Source organism: Prionailurus bengalensis, chromosome B4 (genome assembly GCF_016509475.1).
Source record: "Prionailurus bengalensis isolate Pbe53 chromosome B4, Fcat_Pben_1.1_paternal_pri, whole genome shotgun sequence".
Classification (NCBI taxonomy): domain Eukaryota; kingdom Metazoa; phylum Chordata; class Mammalia; order Carnivora; family Felidae; genus Prionailurus; species Prionailurus bengalensis.
The window spans coordinates 38,511,685-38,531,676 of NC_057358.1; the positions used below are offsets into that span (position 1 = coordinate 38,511,685).

Sequence of the window (19,992 nt, forward strand, 5' to 3'; positions counted from 1 at the left end):
CTCAGCTGGCTGAAGGATCATGGACAAATGGCCTCCTTTTTCTGATCTCAGGGTACTTATTTGTAAAACGAGAGAACTGGACCAAAGAGCTGTGAGGATACTTTCCTTTCTGATTTTCATTGATTGTAATAGTACTGAGACCCTCTTCGTAGAGGATGAGATGTCTCAAATCTGTTGTTTCTGAGAAAGCTGCTTAGAGAAAATGGGGGTCAAGAGGGTAAAAGTCATTCCTTAGATTCATCTCATTCACCCCCCTACAGCTTTCTGCATGTGTGAAAGGGAAGGAGGATGACCAAGTAGGTGTTGCCAAAGATTCTGCTTCCTCACCCCCAATACTAGTCAAGGTCTGTGGTCTGAGTAAGAAAAAGGTTAAGGAGTTAGGCTCATTCTTTCATTTACATTCGCTCTTTCCCAAACACATATAACGTGCACACACATGCACACATGCCCAATAACTCAAGCCTGTTGCCCATTATCTTTTCACTCTTTTTACTCTCCACTCCTCCTCCTCCTCTCCCTCCTCCAATTATTGCAATGCATCTTCTCTTTCCCCTAGGACCAGGTGATGGAGGCATTTTTAGATTCTGGTCCATTTCTTCAATGGACCCTGAGGTTAGCTGAGGACAACCAGGCTCACATTTCCTGGCTGTCAAAGGTGATAAAACAAATAGGGCACGCATGCGGAACTGATCTCCCGATGCAAGTACAGGGATGAAGTGAAGAGAGCCAGGGTGTTCAAGGAGCATGCATCTTTTAGGTCCCTGTCCTTGACTTGTGGGTTGAAAGCTTGAAAGTGCAGCTGTCTTTGAAGGAGTCCAGCCTGAGTGGCCTGTTGCAAAGGGAGAGACAGAGTGCCCCCCCTGTTCTATTTCCCACCCGCCTGACAGATGGCCAGTAAGACAGAGAAAAAGAAGCTCTCAAAGTGAAGACAGGAATGCATTGTATAAAAATTCACACCCCCTGCTGCCGCCCAAACTCCCTTAAAAAAGGATCAAGAGAATCCTAATGGGTACGTGACATCCTCCCTCTCTCCCATAAAAGGGACTTCAAAATCTGGTGACCATGGGGGAGGGGTGAGGAGGGAGAAGAGAAATGTGTGGGCAGGGGGCTGCCGGGGAAGACTAGGGTAAGGGGAACAGGACTGTGGGCCCAGCCATTTGACTTTCTCCTATGGTCTCTTCCGAGCCACCTCTGGCTGAACCTTTGGCCCGACCTCTCAACCTGAGAGAAGCTTGGAGCCCCAAGTGCCTGGACAGGGACAGTGGGAGAAAAGGAGAGATGATAGCACACTTAGCCTTAGAGTTGAAGGAGTTAAGGACCCTCCCTCATCCAGACACCCACCCCTTCGCTCCTGAAACCATAATTCGCCAAGGAAGGAACCAAGAATTGACAGAGGATCTGGGAAGTTGGGGGTGGGGTGGGATGGGGGCGAGGTAACTATGGCCCAATCTTGCCCAGAGCTTGTCCTCGGTGGGAGGACATACACCCGGGTCTAAGAACCTGCAAGAGCCCAGCTCCGGCGCCTGCTTTCATCGAGTCTCCCGCGTGGCCTTGCAGCGTCCGCGCCGCCCTTTGCCCCCGCGCAAGTTGTCCACGGCGCCTGGGGGTGGAGGCGGCCAAAAGACCCCTGGAGCCTGGAGGAGGCGGCAGGCCCGGGGGCGCTGGGGGCCCTCCGTCTGCGCCCAGCCGCCGCTCGCTCTACCGAACCTCCTACCCCGCCCCCACTCACCCGGCTCAGCCCCTAGGAGAGACGCGCAGGAAGCGTGTTGCTTCGCCCAGCCGATCGGCAGAAGTTGAGAGGAGTTGGTGGCTGCCTCCGGCCGGCCGGACTTTGCGAGCAGCCAGGAGAAGAGACGCCGCCGCTGCCGCGAAGCCTTCGGGGCTGCCTCCCTCCAGCCTAGCCCGCAGCGCGGGTGGAGAGGGGCGGGGAGGGGGTCGGGTGCGCGAGAAGAACTTGAAACTGTGTGAAGGAATCCGAAGCAGATGAGAAGGGAGGAAAATAAAACAAAGTGGAGACTGCAGAAAAGACTCAACCGTAGTTGATTGTATCGGCTGACGCTCCAGCAGAGGGGCTGGGTTGGTTTTTTTTTTTTCCTCCCATTCTCTCTCTCTCTCTCTCTCTCTCTCTCTTTTAAAGCTACACCAGCTCTCTCTTTCTCTACTATCTCTGTATCATCAAACCCTTGCTGGCTCTTATGGGCATGAAACACTCCTCCCGCTGCCTGCTCCTAAGGAGGAAAATGGCGGAGAACGCTGCCGAGAACACCGAGGTAAGGAGGCGAGAGGGCCGGGGCTCTCGGCGACCCCGGCAGCCCACCCCGGACCACCGCGCCGCCGCCGCTGTCGCTGCCGCCGCCGCCACCGCCGCCGCTGCTCAGCACCTAGTGCCAAACTTTCCCCGGCTCCATCCCGCTTGCTTCTGCCGGCCGTGTGTGTGTGTGTGTGTGTGTGTGTGTGTGTGTGTGTATGTGTGTTGGGGGAAAAGCCAGTGCATGTCTCAGGTCCCCTCCCTTTTGAAAATGCAAAAGAATCGCTCTCACCCCATCTCCCTCTCCTGCCACCCGCTGCTCGCTTCTCTTTCCCCAAGTCCCAAACCCTGGGCAGCAGCGCTCCCCTGCTCTCTCCTCTGGGCTTCATTAGGGGTCCAGAGTCCCAGCTTTGTGCAAAGCTAGGGTGGGTGATCCTGGGACCAGGTCGGCTCCCTGCGGTGCCTTGACCGTCTCCAGACGCTGCCTGAGCTTTACCCTTCAGGCTCAAGTCAGTCCCCCCAGCTCTCGGTCCCCGCAGCACCGCGGAGAGCTCCGGGCCGCGGTGGGGCCACACCGAGAGGGTGGTGGGACTCGGGCACCACCAACAGACCCTCCCGCTCAGATCTGGGCCGGAGAGAGGTCTGCAACCCTGGAATGTTTGAGCCTCCTTGGGGCGCTAAACCCGGGGAGGGAGCTCTGGTCGCGGCCACCTTCAGAACCAGGGACAGCGCCCGCTCCTGCCGCAGCCAAGCCCGCGCCGGGTGGGGGCTGCGCGCCGCGGGCTGCAGGGGAGAAATGGGTCTACAGCCATTCGTCCCGCAGCGGCTTTGGAGGAGGCCACTCCAGCTCTTCAGATTGCGCTCTTGCCCCCCTCGCCTTCGGCAGCCCAATAGCTGCCCTTTCTCTACTCTCGAGTTGGCCCAGGGACGCAAAGAGCCCTGCTGGGTTTTGCGTCCCAAGACTGGAGGCTGTGTTCCCTGGCCTCGCAGTGACCCTGCTGTCGTTACAACTGGACTAGTCCGTAGGCTCTAGGCACCTATAGTCACGAAGGGGTTCAGCGTGGGCAGCCCCCTTACCTTCCTGGAGAAACGGTGCGCCGAGGTGGGGGCGGAGTGGGGTATGTGTGTGAAGATCATCCCTTACTCGGTGGCAGGAAAAAGACAGAGAGCAAACTCCCGGGCTCTATTAATAGCCGGGTGTCTGGTGGGGCTGCCGTACATTTCACATATGGTTACCCATATGCAGCGTGAGGCGGGGATGGAGGTGTGGCACGGGGATTGTCCCTCTGTCTTGCTGGAATGCAAAACGATGCAGAGACCCTTCCGATCTTCGGTAAGGTCTTAACTGCAGCTAACCTTTACCCCATAGCAATAGGCAGCAACGCTTTTAAAATCCCAATTCTCTGAGAGATTAGAAGCAGCATGCATCTGGCAATTGTCGATTTCGAAAAACAAACACGCTCAGGGGCTTGAAAGCAGTAGGGCATTCATCAGCTAACGCTGTCTCCTTGAGTTAGGGCAAAGCCAGCATGCTTATCCCCTCGACACTTCCTCTTCTCCACCCGCAAAGGCGCCTAGCCTCACAGCAGAGAGCTAGCCTTCCCAATCCCCTCACACTCCTCCCTCTGATCGCCCACCCGCGGAAGAGGTTGCTAAAAATAGCTCCGAGTCAAGGCTGCACTTCTGTAAAGTGTTGGACCAGTGGGCACATAGCAGTCCCTGCAGCCAGGTGGCTGGAGTGCTAGAAGCAAGAAACAGCTTTCTCCTGCTCTTCCCTCCCCCCACTTCTGGGTTTCTAAAAAAAAAAAGTTTTCACGGGTCTCTAAGCCCCCGCACCCCAGCTGTTGTACGGGGTCTGGATGCAGACCCCTGCCAGGTTCAGCAGTGTGCTGTAGTGGCTGCTGAGCTCCCCACCTTGGCCAGGGTTAAAGGCGTCCAGAGCAGGCAGAGCGGTGCGCGCCAGGCTATTTTTACTTGCTTCCCCCGCGGCTCCCCGCTCCCCCCCCCCCCTTCTCAGCAGTTGCACATGCCAGGTCTGCTCAAGGCATCAATGAAAACAGCAGTAGAGGCGGCTGAGCTCCTGCAAAGAAAAAAAAAAAAAAAACACGTCGCATGCCTGGCACAAAGGTGGGAGGGGGTAAGGAAAGACGCAGCTGGGGCTCCTTGGAGGAGAGGGATTCTGGGGTTCAGTTCTTAGCAACTTCCCTTGAGAAGGGGAGGAATTCAGACTTGGTCAAACGTGCCCAGTGGAGGCATCCAGGCGCGTGACAATCACTTGGTTTTCCTCCAGGAACTTGCTGTTTTTGGAACACACCAGGACTAGAGCAGTAGTTCCAAAAGCGGAGGTATTATGGGTTTGCCTGCATTATGGTGGGAGAGAGAGGCAAGGACACCTGTGTGTGTGTGTGTGTGTGTGTGTGTGTGTGTGTGTGTTGGTGGTGGCAGTGGTCCTTGTCGTTAATTCAATGTGTTTATCAAACACTGACTCTGTACTAGAAATAATTAGGTACTCCAGATTGAAAGATGAAGGCAACCAGGCCCCTGCCCGTAAGCAACTCACCGTCTGGTGGTCAGTAGTGCCCAACAATCCAGATAATTCTGTAGCACTTTTCCTACTTTCTGTTGGTGTTGTTTGCAAGCACTTTATCTCTTTTCCTCTTATAATAATCCTGTGAGGTAAGCAAAGGTTAGTATTCATTTCATATCCCCATTTTATAACTGAGGACACTGTGGCTGAGAGATCAAGCAGTTTCTGAAAGTCACCTGGTCAGCTAGGACAGTCTTGGAACACAGACTGTCCTGACTTCTTTTTTTTTTTAATTTTTAATGTTTATTATTTTTGAGAGAGAGACAGAGAGACAGAGACAGAGTGTGAGTAGCGAATGGGAAGAGAGAAAGGGAGACATAGGAAGTGAAGCAGGCTCCAGGCTCTGAGTTATCAGCACAGGGCCTAACACAGGGCTTGAACTCACTATCTGGAGATCATGACCCGAGCCAAAATCGAATGCTTAACCAACTGAGCCATCCAGGCACTCCAGATTGCCCTCACTTCTGATTCACTGCTCTTTGCCCCACACTTGCTACTTCTAAAAAGATGTCATGTGTGAATAGGAGTGGGTAAGGAATGGGGAGGTTAGAGATACTTTGGAAGGGAGAGATACAATGTTGGGGGTAGGCAAGGATGATGGGAGAAGGTGTTTTTCACAAGGTAAAGACAGGGAAAGACATTTGAATTGTTAGACAGGAAGGAAAAAGTGAAGAATAAAGCTATTTACGTTGTAAGCAAAGCCTCCCTCAATAAGTGAAGTTCAGAGCTAGGGCAGTGGGAACACTAGGGGCACAGGCTTAGTGGGCAGGGTACGTTCTGGGTGGCACTGAGTGCCTCAGTCCCCTTTAACTTGAGCCGATTTCCCTTACGGTGGAGGGTAGGCAGAGGATATAAGGAAATACCGTGACAGTCCTGGAACATAACATACATGAAGCGATATCCGTATCATTTACACTTTGTCCAGCTACTTGATAGGCTTCTCCTCCTCAACTAAACGCATCATCACCTCTGCTCCCCACCTATCATCAGAAACTTTCTGGTATGGCCTTCTGAAATGTCTGCAAAGCCTTTAGTCGGACTGTTCCATCCCACTATCCTTTTCGGTTCTCTCCCAGTGCCTGAGGCAGGTCATCTTCACTTTTGCCCTCACTAAGGCAGTAGCCTCTCAACTATTGGTCTCCTTCTCCAATCCAGCCTCGTTATCATCGCTCAGTGGGTTTTCAAAAGCACCAAACTGCTCATGCTCACACATGTCTTTAAAATCTTACCATGTTGCCCTACTGAATACAGGATACAAGATAAAGTCCAGTTCCCCTAGCATAGTACACAAAGTCCTTTAATGCCTGTCCTATGCAATTCTCTGTACAGATCACTTTCTGCCCGAATACTTTTGTGCATACTTGTCCCTCTGCCTGGGATGCTCTTTTCCCTTCTTCTCTGGAAAAAAAATCTTCCTTAACCTGCAAGATTCAACTCAAAGGTCATTTCCTCTGGGCAGCCTTCCCAGATCTGCATTGATCCTCCACCCTCTTGGGGAGTGAGTACTCATTCTTCTTCTGTGTTCTTAACACACATCTCACTTTTCTTATTACAAGATGATTGGCTTTTTATATGTCTGTCTCTTCAGAACTTTTCTTTGGTATACCCTGTTCTTAACACTGTGCCCGACACATAGCAGATAATAAATGTTGATAAATTGTTGAATGTGAGCTGATTCATGTGATTATGTACAAGCAAGCTCATGAGCTTTCTGGGTTTTAGCCACTCAGGATATTCTGAAAATTGGGCTTCCTATCTCTCACCTCTCTGCTAATGTTGCGGACCTTTAAAATTCAAAATGACTAAAGATTCTGGGAATCAAGTTGCCGCAGTAACTCAAAGCATGGGTACATTTTGGCTATTCATGTACCTATTCAATATTCTGTAATTACTGACTCTTACTATGGGGTGTTCATCTGAATAGCAGATAAATGGATTAATCACAATGCCCAATTACGAACCATGGGGGGATAATGGACTTTTCTGAGCTGCTCCTTGCTTTACTGATTCTTAGTGAAAGCCTGATGCATTATTTATGGTGATGACTCCCTGATTGGGGTTTTAGCACCTCAGAGGAGAGCCCTAGGGGTGAGAAAAGAGTTTTAGCAAAGGAGTCATTTTGGAGACTGTTTTGTTTTGTTTTTTTAAATGTTCTATTGACTTACTGACCCAGGGAGTGATAATAATTATGGGTTGGGAAAAATCCTGCAATGGGACAAGGGGGTTAGTGTTATAGAGAGCACAGAGCTGACTTCTGACATGGTGTATGTGGCTAAGGGATCCCTCTCCTTGGGAAGTTCCTTTCAGCTGAAGTGTGTGGTCCCATAGCACAAAAGTCAGGGAATTGAGGAGGAAGAGAAGAGGAAGCAGTATCCAGCCCCACTTCTTTGAGGATGGTCTGTATTCACATCTCCTTCCAAAGAGTGTGAAAGCTAACTTACCATGCCAGCTCTGGAACCAGACTGCTTGGCTTAAAATCCAGCTCTGAACTTAGTAGATGTGTTATGTTGAGCGTAACCTCTCCGGCCTCATCAAATTGTGATAATTAAGTGAATTAATTCACGCAAAGGGTTTAGAATGTGGTGAGCTCTGGATAGGTGTTTATGCTATTAGCCTGAGTCTTGCTGAAAAAGTGCAAACTGGATGAGCTCTCCCACTTGCTTGCTTCTCCAGCTGAAGTGATCCATAAACCATAATCCACATTGATTTTTCCTCCCTCAGCAAACACCAATTTCAATCCTTAAGCAAGCTCAGGAGCATTAAGAAGATACCCATATCCCACCCCCCACCCCTGCCCCGTGCTCCCCTCCCCCCAGGGAAATTCGGCTTTTCAGAGAGTCCTAAATTGGCTTTTGGCTGTCAACGAGGGTGAAACACAACACTCTTGTCTCCAATTCAGGAGTGGGTTTCATTTCCTCTTTGCTAACTGAAATGCAAAGTGATTATCACATACCAGTGTGGAACATGCAAACATCTGTAAAAACAGTACTTACACCTTGGAGTCTAGTGTGCCAGCAGGGGAAAAGTCGGCAGCATGACAACATGTGAACTGCCAAGGTAACTGGAAGCCGGATTGTGTTGTGTGAAATGCAGGCGTTATGTGCCATTGTGAACTGACTTGGAAAAAGCATGGAGAGAACACAAGCAAAAAGTTCTCAAAGGGTCGCTCTGTCCTTGCTTCTGCTGCTGCACACACTTCACCTAGGACATAAAGTTGGCTGCTGGGTCTCTCATTGAGAAGTTTTAGGGGTGCCTGGGTGGTTCAGTCGGTTAAGCACCCGACTTTGGCTCAGGTCATGATCTCATGGTTCATGAGTTCAAGCCCCGTGTTGGGCTCTGTGCTGACAGCTCAGAGCCTGGAGCCTGCTTCAGATTCTGTGTGTGTCTCTCTCTGTCCCTCCCCTCCTCATGCTCTGTCACTCTGTCTCTCAAAAAAGAAATGAACATTAAAAAAATTTTTTTAGAAAAGTTTTAGAGAAGGTGATTTCTCCAAACTTATGTATCTCAGAAGGAAGTTCTTCCTTAAGTGGGGCTCAATCTCTTATAGTGTAATCCGAGTCACCTTTGTTCATATTATTCTAAAAGGAGATAAAAGCTGGCCGGTTGTTTTTGCATTTTGGGCTGTATTAGGGCTGTCTCACCCTCTTTACTGGCTTTTGTTCCAAGGTATTCCAACCCAGTCTCTGATATTCTGACATTAGCCTTCTCATATGAATAACCAGGAGAGGATTGTTCAAGAAAACTTGCCTTTCCAGTGTTACCCAGCCCATTGGATATTTCACACATCAAATGGCTTTTCTGCTTCACTTGTTATTAGAATTCCCTCAAGCATCACAGTTTTCCCCAGATTTGTAATGGGTGACCCATAAGTAAAGAGTTTTTTTAAAGTGTAATTTTATAAGAGCAAACAGCTTGATGTGCACTTTTTCATAAAGTCATAGAAACTTAGAGCTGGATGGAAACACAAATCATTTAAACTACGAGATGGAAAATCTTGTCCAGTATCACAGAGATCTTGAGTGCTGGTGTTGAGACTGGTTAACTCCTAGGTCAAAGCCATTTGTATGTTGGCATTTGTACACTGGCATTGGTCCTTTAAGCATAGCATCTGATTTATTGTTTTTATATTTTTGTGCTAATTTTGTAGTATGTCCTGATACGTGATATCTAAAACCAGAGTTTCTGTACATAAGATCTAGGAACTGTGAATAATGAGATCTCTTTCCTTTTCACATGATGTTTAAAATGCTTTGGCATATATCATCTTGGTCAATGTATACTATTGTGCATTACATACATACACACATGCATTATACAATGTATGTCAGATGTACATACATAACATATATGAGTTACATACTATCCCTATTGTACAGATGAAAAAGCCAAAGCACAGACACACAGACAGTTAGTGTTACTTACCTAACATCCCACAAATAGTGAGTGGTAGAACTGGGATTCAAACTCTAGTTTTCTAGCCACCAAGACCTGTGCTTTCTCTTCTCCAGCCTACCAGGCTATGAAGGCATCTGAGGGACCAGAGTAGAAACTTAAACTATGAAGAGGAAGAATGGAGATATCAAAAGGAGATGTGAGGAATGGTGGGTTTGGAAGAAATTGAAAACAAGACTTCACCCCCACCTTTCGTTTTCCAGGGTTTCTTTTTCTGCCGCCACCACCACCCTGCAATCCTCATTTTCACAGTCCTCAATGCGATGCCCTGTGGGTGGCAGGGACCTGATATGACTTGTGGCTGGGACAATCCTCATTCCACACCGCCTACTCCTGTAAGATATCCTTATCCTCCAGCCTGGAGTCCTAATTGGTGGGCCAGAGGAGAAGCTCTTGTTTAACAAAGTATGCCTCTTTGAAAGCCAGACCCAAGGCCATTGGATTAAACCTGGACTCTCATCCAGCCTCTTCTGGGGGGTGAAATGAATAGCAAAGATTCCAGAACAAGAACTTTGTTTTTTAAATGTATCTTGGTAATTTTATTGCTTATGTTTATTTTCTAGGGCTGCTGTGACAAAGAACCACAAACAGGCTGGCTTAAAACAACAGAGGTGTACTCTCTGGCAGTTCTGGAGGCCACAAGTCTGAGATCCAGATGCTAACAGGGTCAGTTCCTTCTGAAGGCTCTTAGGGGGAGCTTGTTTCTTGATACTTCCCCAGCTCCTAGCTGTTGCCAGCTATGTTCAATATTCCTTGGCTTGTAGACACATTGCTGCAGTCTCTGCCTTCATCTTCACATAGGTTTCTCCCCTGTGTGTGTGTCTGTATTTCTTCTTCTTAAAAGGACACCAGTCATACTGGACCAGAGCCCACCCTAATCTAGTAAGACCTCATTTGAACTTGATTACATCTGCAAAGAGCTTATTTCCAAATAAGTCATATTCCTAGGCAACAGGGGTTAGGACTTTTTGGGGGAGGGGGACTTGATTCAGCTTGGTTCAACCCACAACGTCATCTGACACAGTGTCCACATACAGTAGGTCTGAGCTGAAATGGCTGACAAATGACTGAATTAATACATAAAGGCCTCAGAGTAGTTGCAAAGTCGATGAAGGTAGTCTCCCTCCTTCAAGTCTCTTTCCTCCCGCTCACTCAGCGGTCCACCTTGCCCATGGACTTCTCAGTGTCTTTATCAGGCCTTCCTTCCTTGTGCAGTAGCAATAATTAAAACAAGAATTGCCATCTTAATGTCTGTACTGTGCGTTGGACAGTGTTAAGTACTTTGTAAGCATCACCGTATTTGATTTACACAACAAGATTACAATGCAACTCCTTCTACTTCTATTTTGCAGTTGAAGAAATGGGAATCTGCGGTGGTCAGTTGTAGAGCCAGAAAGTAGCTGAGTTGGGGTATTCTCAGACTTGGAATGTGCTCTGCTGTTGACTCAGGCCTCTCTCCTTTTTTTATCCACATCACCAACCTCAAGCTTATTCTCGTCTTTGCCCTACACCAGCTCCCACCCACTGAAGGTTTTGGGAATCTGGGAAGGAAGTGATACACTTCCATGCAGGAGAAAGGGACTATAGCTAATTGGAGCCTGTCAGTAGCAGGCTCCATGTATTAGATCCCCTCATCCTCCCAGGAGATTTGCTTTGTTGTTGCCAGAGGAATTATTTTGGGGGTAGAGTTGTGAGCCCATTACCAGCTTATTTGAGGGGCAATTCTGGAGGGCAGGAGGGATAAGGATTTTCTTGGTGCCTTCCAAACAATTAAATCATGTGGGCCACTGACTTCTCCCCTGAGGCAGTTCTGTGTGACAGAAAGTGTGCAGCCCTTGGGACTGGCACGCCTGGGGTTGGATCTCAGCTTATCAGCCTGCTGTGCAAGTTACCATCATCGTCTGTGCCTTGGCCCATCATCTATGATATGGTAATAGCACTTTATCCCATTGAGTTATTATGAGGATTAAATGGGTTATTTCACGAAAAGCATGCGTCTGGCACATGGTAAATGCTCAAGAAAGATTAGCTGTTATTTGTAATCTGGGCTTATCTAGTGCCATCCCAAAGGGGGAGTGGATGAATAAAGGGTCTTTACCACCGATGTCAGGGAACCAGTTTCAGTAGAGCTGGATGGAGCACAGTGGCCAGGGGAGGGCGTCTTTGATTCAGGTCATACAATCATTGAATCACCAATTCATTTTCAGGTCAGCCTGCCAGAGCCATGAAGACAACTGAAGATAAGGCTCTTTAGCAGCCCCCTCCCAGGGGCCACTAGTCCTCAAGTGAAGTGCTTCAGTTACAGGAGGGACCCACAGCCTGGCCTACCCCACTCCAAGCTCTAGGAAGCAGGTGTTTGGCAACATCTTAAGAATGAAATGGAAACCTCACTGGGTCCCTAACAATGTGAGAGAAATGGGGGATGTGAGAGTCTCAATCATGCTTGATTGCAGACCTTTTGAGGGAAGGCCTATTATCACAGACTTCTCTGTGCCCTACACACAAGCCTTGCGGCTAAGAAGAGAGAAACTCCTACCTGTTGGTTACTGGGTGGATTGATAACTCCCCCCGCCCCGTTCCCACCAAGAGAAACTGAGGCACAGGCAAAAGGAAGAGGGAGGATGGAGATATTTCCCAGGCTCATGTGGCAAATTGGATGTTTAATTACTGAATTAAACTCCCTGTCCTCTTAGCCATAAATCTAGCAGAATATGTCACTGTGTGTGAGGCCTCACCCGAGGGAGGTACAGCTAAGACCCAACTAGGCTAATGCCACTATAAAGGGAAGGCTATTAGCAAATTCATCAATTAGGCCCCCATTTGTAGCTCAGTTGTGAAAGGTAACCTCTTGTTAGCTGAAGTAAAGAACAGTGGTGGCCTTTCTGGAAAATGGAAGACTGTAATTCCCACAGAAGCCTTCAATTCAAGGACTTCATCTCTCTCTCTGACAAGCAGCTATGACAGCCTTTCTCTAAGGAGGCTCAATCAGACAGTCCCACAAAAATGATTACAGCTCATCATGAGTGTAAACAGGATCCTAATTAAGGAATGCTCTATATTTACGTGCATTTGGTCGACTCTTGCCTCCAGGTACATAGTAGGACAGTGATGAATATTTCTTAAATGAATAAAGGAAGTCAACCTGTATATCATACATATGCCAAAGATTCTGTTAGAATCTTTTCCTACTCTCCATTCTCCAGAATAAAAGCTATTGTCCCATGGAGGCACAGGAGAACATTTTGGTCTTCATCCCTTTGGGATTCTAAAGCCCATTTTACAGGTTAGCCATGAGGATTAAATTTGATCATGGAATAAGACATAAAGAAGAATCTCTACAAACATTTTATTCTTTTTCCTCCTGTTGCAACTGCTTATTAGTCCAGTGTTTTTTGTTTGTTTGTTTTTGTTTTTGTTTTTTTAGGGGAAAACCTGTAGTTCAAAGTCACTTCTAATGTTCCATTTGAGTAGACATAAATGACCTAATCCAGACTGTAGGGTATGTGGGTGCGTTTATGTGCAGGGATGTTTATGTACACCTAAGTCTGTGGGTCCCTGATGCAGAAGTACATCCTTGTATGCTTATGTGCTTATCCTACGTGGTTTGCAATTTGTAGTAGGAGATATATAAGGGACACATTTTTTTTTAAAGGTTTTTTTTTTTTTTTCAAAGTTTATTTATTTTGGGACAGAGAGAGACAGAGCATGAACGGGGGAGGGGCAGAGAGAGAGGGAGAACAGAATCGGAAACAGGCTCCAGGCTCTGAGCCATCAGCCCAGAGTCTGACGCGGGGCTCGAACTCATGGACCGCGAGATCGTGACCTGAGCTGAAGTCGGACGCTTAACCGACTGCGCCACCCAGGCGCCCCAATAAGGGACACATTTAATCACTAGCCTGGAGCTTCCGAGCTCAAGCCAGTGTCTGATGAGTCAACACAGAGAAGCGTGTCCTATGGGGGACCCATGTTGGGGTGAGGTTGAGTGTGGGAATCTGAGGGAGAGTCTTGTAGAGACAGACCTGAATTTCAAGGTCATGAAGATTAGGCAGTGCCGACTTTGCAGCTGATGCACGACATTTATTATGCAACTCGGACACTGTGGTTTTCCTCTGGGCTGGGCTCTGAGTCACCTTCTTCTCTACCTACCCATTCTGTCCAGGTCATCTTATCCCCTCTCTTAGCTTTATTACTAGTTTATGTGTTGATTCCCAGACTCCAAGCTGTAGCCCAGATCTGTCCTCTGAGCTTGGACACACATAGCTAACTGCCTATGGGACACCCCCACTCAGATGTCTTGCTGGCTCCCTTGCGAGATAGCATTTCTTCCCACCAACCGGCCTCTCCTCTGCTGACCCTCACCCTGCTTAGTAAGAATCTACCAGTCACAAGCCCTGACTCTCCTATCTCCTTTCTTCATGGTGAGTGATGATTCTACATCCTGCAAGTTTGTTTCTTTGTCCTGAACCTGTCCTCCCCTTTCTGGCCCCACTTTTGTAATCCTGGTTCATGGCCCACTTTCGTTCCCCATCTCTTGCCTGATCTCCACAGTAACCTCCTGGACACTGTCCACACATCCTCCCTTCCTTGCTTAAATTTGTTCTCATAGCAGCATGAATGCATGTTCTGAAGTGGAAATCTGATGATACTTCTCACCTCCTTAATCCCCTTCAGTGACTTTTCCATTTTCATTAGGAGAAAGGTCTCCTGCTTACCATAGCTCATAAGGCTCTGCACCGTAATGCCCTAAGCACTTTTCCACCTTCCTTTCCTTAATTTCTTAGAAGTCTTTTGCTCCTACGCCAGCTATACTCAACTGCTTTCCTCCCTTTACTTCCTGGCAACCTACTACTCTCCCTTTAGATCTCTGCTTAGACGTCACCTCTTCTGGAAGCCTTCCCTGACACTACCCCCTTATCCAAGTCTGACTTTGTTCTCCCACCCATGTGATCCCATAGTACCTGTGCGTCCTCTGTCATGGCACACATCACACTGTACTTGCTGATTTCCTTGTCTATAAGTCCACCATAAATTTTGTGAGAGTAGGGGCTGTTCACAATTGAACAGCACCTACCACAGTGCTTAGTACCTATTAGAGGTTTAAAATCATTTGCTCAATGATCATTGCTACATGTACCTTTCCTGTATAGAAAATGTTCTACGGATGCTAGTGTTTAAATGGATATCTATCCATTCTGTCCCTTCCTAATGCAACTATGGCCAGTTACTTAGGATTCCACTATAGAAAGAAATCCTCCTGACCTGAAGCCAGGCTGTAGTTAAGCTGACACAGTTAGATGTTCACTGCTGATGGACAAAGCAAGAATTGCAAGGAGAAAGTTTATACTCAAGGAAAACTCAGTAAGGGGAGATTTTTGGATAAACAAGGGTCTAAGTTTAATGCCCTCCTGAACAGGTAAGGCGTAAGCCCCAGAAAGGGTAGGGGTCAGGGTTTTGCCTGAGGAATTTGGAACTACTGCACTTTAGCAGTGACAAGATGCAGCATAGAGACTATGGAGGCTCCCCTGAAAAACCTTGCTTGAGGTAGAGGAGTTCGGGGATTTGGATCAAACAATATATTTGTTCCCAACATCACTGACTGATGTGAGCAGGAGACTGAGTAGGGGATGTCCCAAGACAAGGGATCTGAACTGCCCTGAGGCTCTGGCTCCTAACTGCAGGCACTCCTAACTGACTTGGGGCCCAGCTGCTCTGCAGAGTGGACACAATTCCTGCCTAGAGCTTTGCAGAGGCTCCTTTATTCACCATTATCTTGGTCCATCACTGCTACTCACTCCTCTGTTTAAAGGTTAAAAATAAGATGCTCCATTTTCCAAGATGTGAAGAAAACTAAACCACTGGCTTGGGCTTCCAGTACTGCAGGGTCCTAGGATTTTGTCTACCAGGCCAGATCTGGCGGCTTTTCTTGGAGGCTTCACGGAAGCTCTGCCAAGCCTGTGCCCACCTCTTTTTCTTCTTCCAGCTCTGCTTCAGCATCAAATATCCACAGTCTTAGAGCTCTTGAGATCCATGCCCTCACCTCTGGAGTGTACCCCGTATGATCTAGTCAAGACAGTCAGGCTCTGTCCTAAGCACTAAGGAGGAAATGCCTCAACTTTTGCTTATTCATTCCAGTTCCTCAAGCCCTTGGCTGATACTAGGTAGTGTAGAAGGAGTTAAAAGCCAACGGACAGAACCCGTGGTTCTGACTCTGTTGCCATCTGCCTTCCATAACTCTCAGCGACCAAATGAAAAATGGATGAGTTGATCCTAACCTACCCTACTTGATAGGGATGCCCCTGAACTAAATGAGACAATGGGCATAAGGCCATTTGGGAAAGGGAGGAGGTATTGTGCAAGTCTTAAACTTTGTTGTGATTCACTTGCTATCTCAAGTGCCTTCCAGTGCAGCATTATGCCAATTTCCCCTTATTGAGTTGTCAGTGGAGTTGGAGACAAGCTCATCGCCATCCTCCACATGGCTTCCCCTTCCAGACATGCCCACGTGTGCTAAATTCGTGCTGTTCAAAATGGGAGATGTTTTCCCCCTCGGTGGCAAATGGCATAGAAAGTGGAGGTTTAGGGAAAAGCAAAAAGATGCTGTCAATCTGGGCTTTGGCTTGGTGAGAAGCAGACCTCTTTTAGGGTCCTGACTTGAACAAAGCATATAAGGGTAGGCTGTTTGCAGGCAGCTGTTTATCTGGGGAAAAGTGAATCTTCCCCCAGAAACCACTGCCTTCATTTTTGCTCTCCACCTGCTGGCTCAGTCTCTTCCATTCTCTCTCACTTCCCAGGCATGGGCTTCTAGGCTTCGAAGAGCAATGGCTCTTTCTTTTTCAGGCAGGAGAGACTGTGAAGGGATTACCATTCAGGTGGTAGGGGGAGACAGCCACAGATTCTTGGTTCTGGACTCTGGGGGCCTGGATGTTGGAGAGAATCCAGTCTTGGGCAGCAGATCCTTTAATATCCACTTGACTAGGCAACTGATGGATAACCTTACTTGTGCCATGGGTCTAGCCTGTACTGAATGTGTACAGGGCTAAAGGAAAAGAAAGAGAAGGGGCACCTGGTGGCTCAGTCAGTTAAGCGTCTGACTCTTGTTTTTGACTCAGGTCATGATCTTGCAGTTCATGAGTTCAAGCCCCGTGTCAAGCCCCATGTCAGATTTTATGCGGCTGTTGGTGTGGAGCCTACTTGGGGTTCTCTCTCTCCCTCTTTTTCTGCCCCTCCCTCACTCTCTCTCTCTCTCTCTCTCTCTCTCTCAAAATAAATAAATAAACTTAAAAAGGGGGATTATTTGAGCTTCAAATTTCTTAAAGCCGTACTTATTTGTCTTCCCCAGTGTGTGGTGCTGGACCATCATTTCTAAAGTGTTGGGATCTGGCTTATGTTCCAGATCAGGCCCAAACTAGGATGCTATACTCCTTTGGGTACCATGGCTGGTGCCAAAAGCTGAGCTTCATACTGGAGGCCTGGGGGAGTGATAATCCTATTTTATCCTTCTCTGACATGATCTTACTACCAACGTTGGAGACCCCTTTGTTATCCAATATTTTTATGGACTCATTACACATGACCAATCAATAACATTGGACACTGTTGGTTATTGTATTTTTCTTGATAGCTTCTCCTTTTTGGTGTCCTAAGCCCTACTTTCTCCTGCCTCTCCCACATCTCTGACTGTTCTATCTCAGTCTTTCATGTGGATTCTTCTTCCTGTTCACCTCTTAGTGAGGCTGTCCCCAGATTACTGTCCCTGGATGATGTCATCCTCTTCTACATCTTGTGACATCCAGACCTGGCTGGATTTCCCTTTCTTAATATTCTGTAGGCACTTCAAATTCAACATGACCCAAACTGAGCTCCTTATCTTTCCTCTGAATGTGCTCATCTCTGTCTCCGTTTGTATGCCTGTCTCCATGATGGACATTGCCATTCTCTCCATCATTCTATCCAGAAATTAGGAATCATACTAGAGGCTTCTCTTATTCTCACCTCCCCTATTCCGATCCCAGGTAATATATAACAAAATCCTTTTAATTTTACTTCCTTAATCCTATTTTGTTAACATCTCCTTTCCCTTAGCCCACTGCCTTAGATCAGACACTAATTATCTCTTGTCTGGGCCACTGTAACTGGCTTCCCTCTTCCCAGCTTCTGCTCTTGCTCCTTTCCAGTCCATTGGCTACACTGAAACACAATGCCTGGACACAGAAGAACTCAATAAATGTTAGTTGAATGAATGAATGAATGAGTGAATTAGTTATGGGTAGAAATTGCCTGCTCAGAGGAACAATGCAAGGTGATTGTTCTGCAGCTGGTAGGCATTGTGAGTTAACATCAGGGATCACCATTCTTTATCTCATTTGGCCTTGGTGGTGATACTTGGATGTTAAATAATATTAGAATGAGGTCCAAGGGATTCAGGAAACCCGGCGATAGTCCAGGCTCTGCAATTTGCTTGCTATGGGACAGGACTTTTCTGATGCTATCTTTGACCCTGAGAGTACTGCAAAACAAAGAATCAGGGAGTTTGAGGTTCTCGGTTGCTTTGCATTTACCATGCAAGCATCATCCTTTGAGAGGAAGAAGAACAAATATTATGATAGAGAGTGAACCTGGATAGGTGGTTGAAGCCATATGGAGGTATCCTGGGAGTTCCTTACGTGAAGCATTGTTCAACATCCCCAGAATCACTCAATTCTTTCAGAAAGCTCTAATGTGGGCTTCTATGTCCTCTTTCTTTTTCTCTCTTTTATGACAGGATGGGCTTGATCTTGGGGATTCTGGAAGTCTTTTTTGCAGAGCTCTTACTCCTAAACCAAATCTAGTTTGTGCCTATTTAACAGATAATTCCTATTTAAGTTTCCCTTGTATTTCAGCTTGAGCAGGGATTTTACATTTAGGTTGAGTAGTTGGCTGATGACCCCAGTAAGTCCCTTAGGCTATTTGGGTCTGGTTAATAACACCTTACCTGAATCCAGGGGACAGGGATACATCTCTCATTGAGGTCCCTTTCTGGCTTCCACCTGTTAATTCTACTTTTCCAATTGCAGATTTCAGTGAATATAATTATGCTCTATACTTGTACATACTATCTTCTCTTACCATGGTAAACTCCCTGTGATATCTTCTATGCTTTGTTGTACCTGGATCTTTTTGGAGAGCTGGCTACTTGCCTCTTCCAGGCTACTTTCTTCATCAGTGTCAGGGAAGTGCACAACATCAGTGCTGTTCAAGGATTCTGGAGATGAAAACCAGTATATGACTAAATAGAGCACCAAAAGTTACTGGTCTCAGGAAAACATTTAGCAGCAGCTATTTTAATTCAGTCGTTGCTTCAGCAGATTCCTTCCTTACAGTATATTATTTTGCAGTAGTTCATTCTGTACGATTTTAGATAATGAGCAATTACAATTATATCAGGCATTGCTCTAGTGGTTTCCTCCAAGGAGCCTAAGGCAACTTAGCACATCTTGGAATTCTTTTCCAGGCCCTACCTCTTGAAGGATAAGGAGGAACAAGGTGGATGAAGAGGGCAGGAGTGAGAGTGACTGTCTTTCAGAGAGGGAGGCTTTCAGGAGAGACGCTTCATCAAGGTCAGAGAGTTGGTTTCAGGGCCAGAGCCAGGGCCTACGCACTGGCTACTGTGCTTGTTTTCAAGTTTCTGCTAAATTCATCCTGTTTTTTCTGCTTCCTCCAAGGTGGTCTCTTATCCCTTACAGAAAGCCAAAGAGTTAAGTTTTCTCCAAGCTTGGTGCCTAATGAGCTCACTGTCTGAGCCTTGGCTAGGTCTCAAACCAGGATCTTCTGGCTCACCTTGCCAGGAATGCCAGTGACCAGATTGATGTTGACGTGTGACTAGCATTTCAGGATGTGGACCAAATCTATTAGCTCCTTCACTGGGGCTCACCAATATATATGAGTTGGGTTAGGGGCCACCTTACCTCAAGGTGGGGGTGTAGACAAAAATATCTGTAGGCCCTTTTCAAAGTGTGCTGGTGACTTACATTTGTTCCTCAAATTTTCTCTCCATCCTTCTCCATCCTTCTCTGTGCCCTGGAAGACTGAGCTATAATGGACTACATCAATAGGCTCCCTTTCCCAGCCCCTCCAAGCTTCTGGCTGCTTGAGTTCCACCAGTGGGGAGCATCAGCAGACTAAAGAAGGGAGAGAAGTGAAGTCAGAGTAATTATTCCTCCAGTTCCTTCCCTATGGGGTCACAGTTGACTCTTCCCCAGAACTGAAGTTTTCGTGTAGTCCTTTCCATATAACCCTCACCATCTCTGGGTTCCAGTAACTTCTCTCCTCTTTCCTCATCATACAGCTCCTGTGTTACCAGTCCTGAGGTGCTCCCACTTTAGCTTCCATTGAAATACTTTTACTAACAGAAATTTTTGATGGCATTCACTGAGTATTTACTATACTCCAAGCACCTTTCAAAGCTCTTTATGTAGACTGTCGAATTTAATTTTTAAACAATCTTTGGAGTAGATACTAATAATGCCCTCAATTTACAAAGGAAGGAACTGAGATACAGACAAATTTAGTGAATTTACCAGTGTCTAGTAACTGATGGACCCTGATTCCAAACATAAACAGTCATATACCAGAACCCAAATTCCCACTGGTTACCAATGTGATCGCTGGACCAACCAAATCAGCACCATCAGGGAACTTATTAAAAATGCAATTCTCAGCCTTGCCT

The 19,992-nt window shown here is 47.1% G+C and overlaps 1 protein-coding gene across 1 annotated transcript in view; it reads left to right on the forward strand.

Annotated features, from left to right (window-relative positions):
• Window positions 1-1,110: 1,110 nt before the first annotated feature.
• The window catches only part of PRMT8 (protein arginine methyltransferase 8), a 97,888-nt gene continuing 79,006 nt past the window's right edge, over window positions 1,111-19,992 (forward strand). The window contains exon 1 of the mRNA XM_043564954.1: window positions 1,111-2,270. Coding sequence (XP_043420889.1) covers window positions 2,196-2,270 — 75 coding nt within the window. The 5' untranslated portion in view covers window positions 1,111-2,195. The remainder of the gene's footprint in view (window positions 2,271-19,992) is intronic.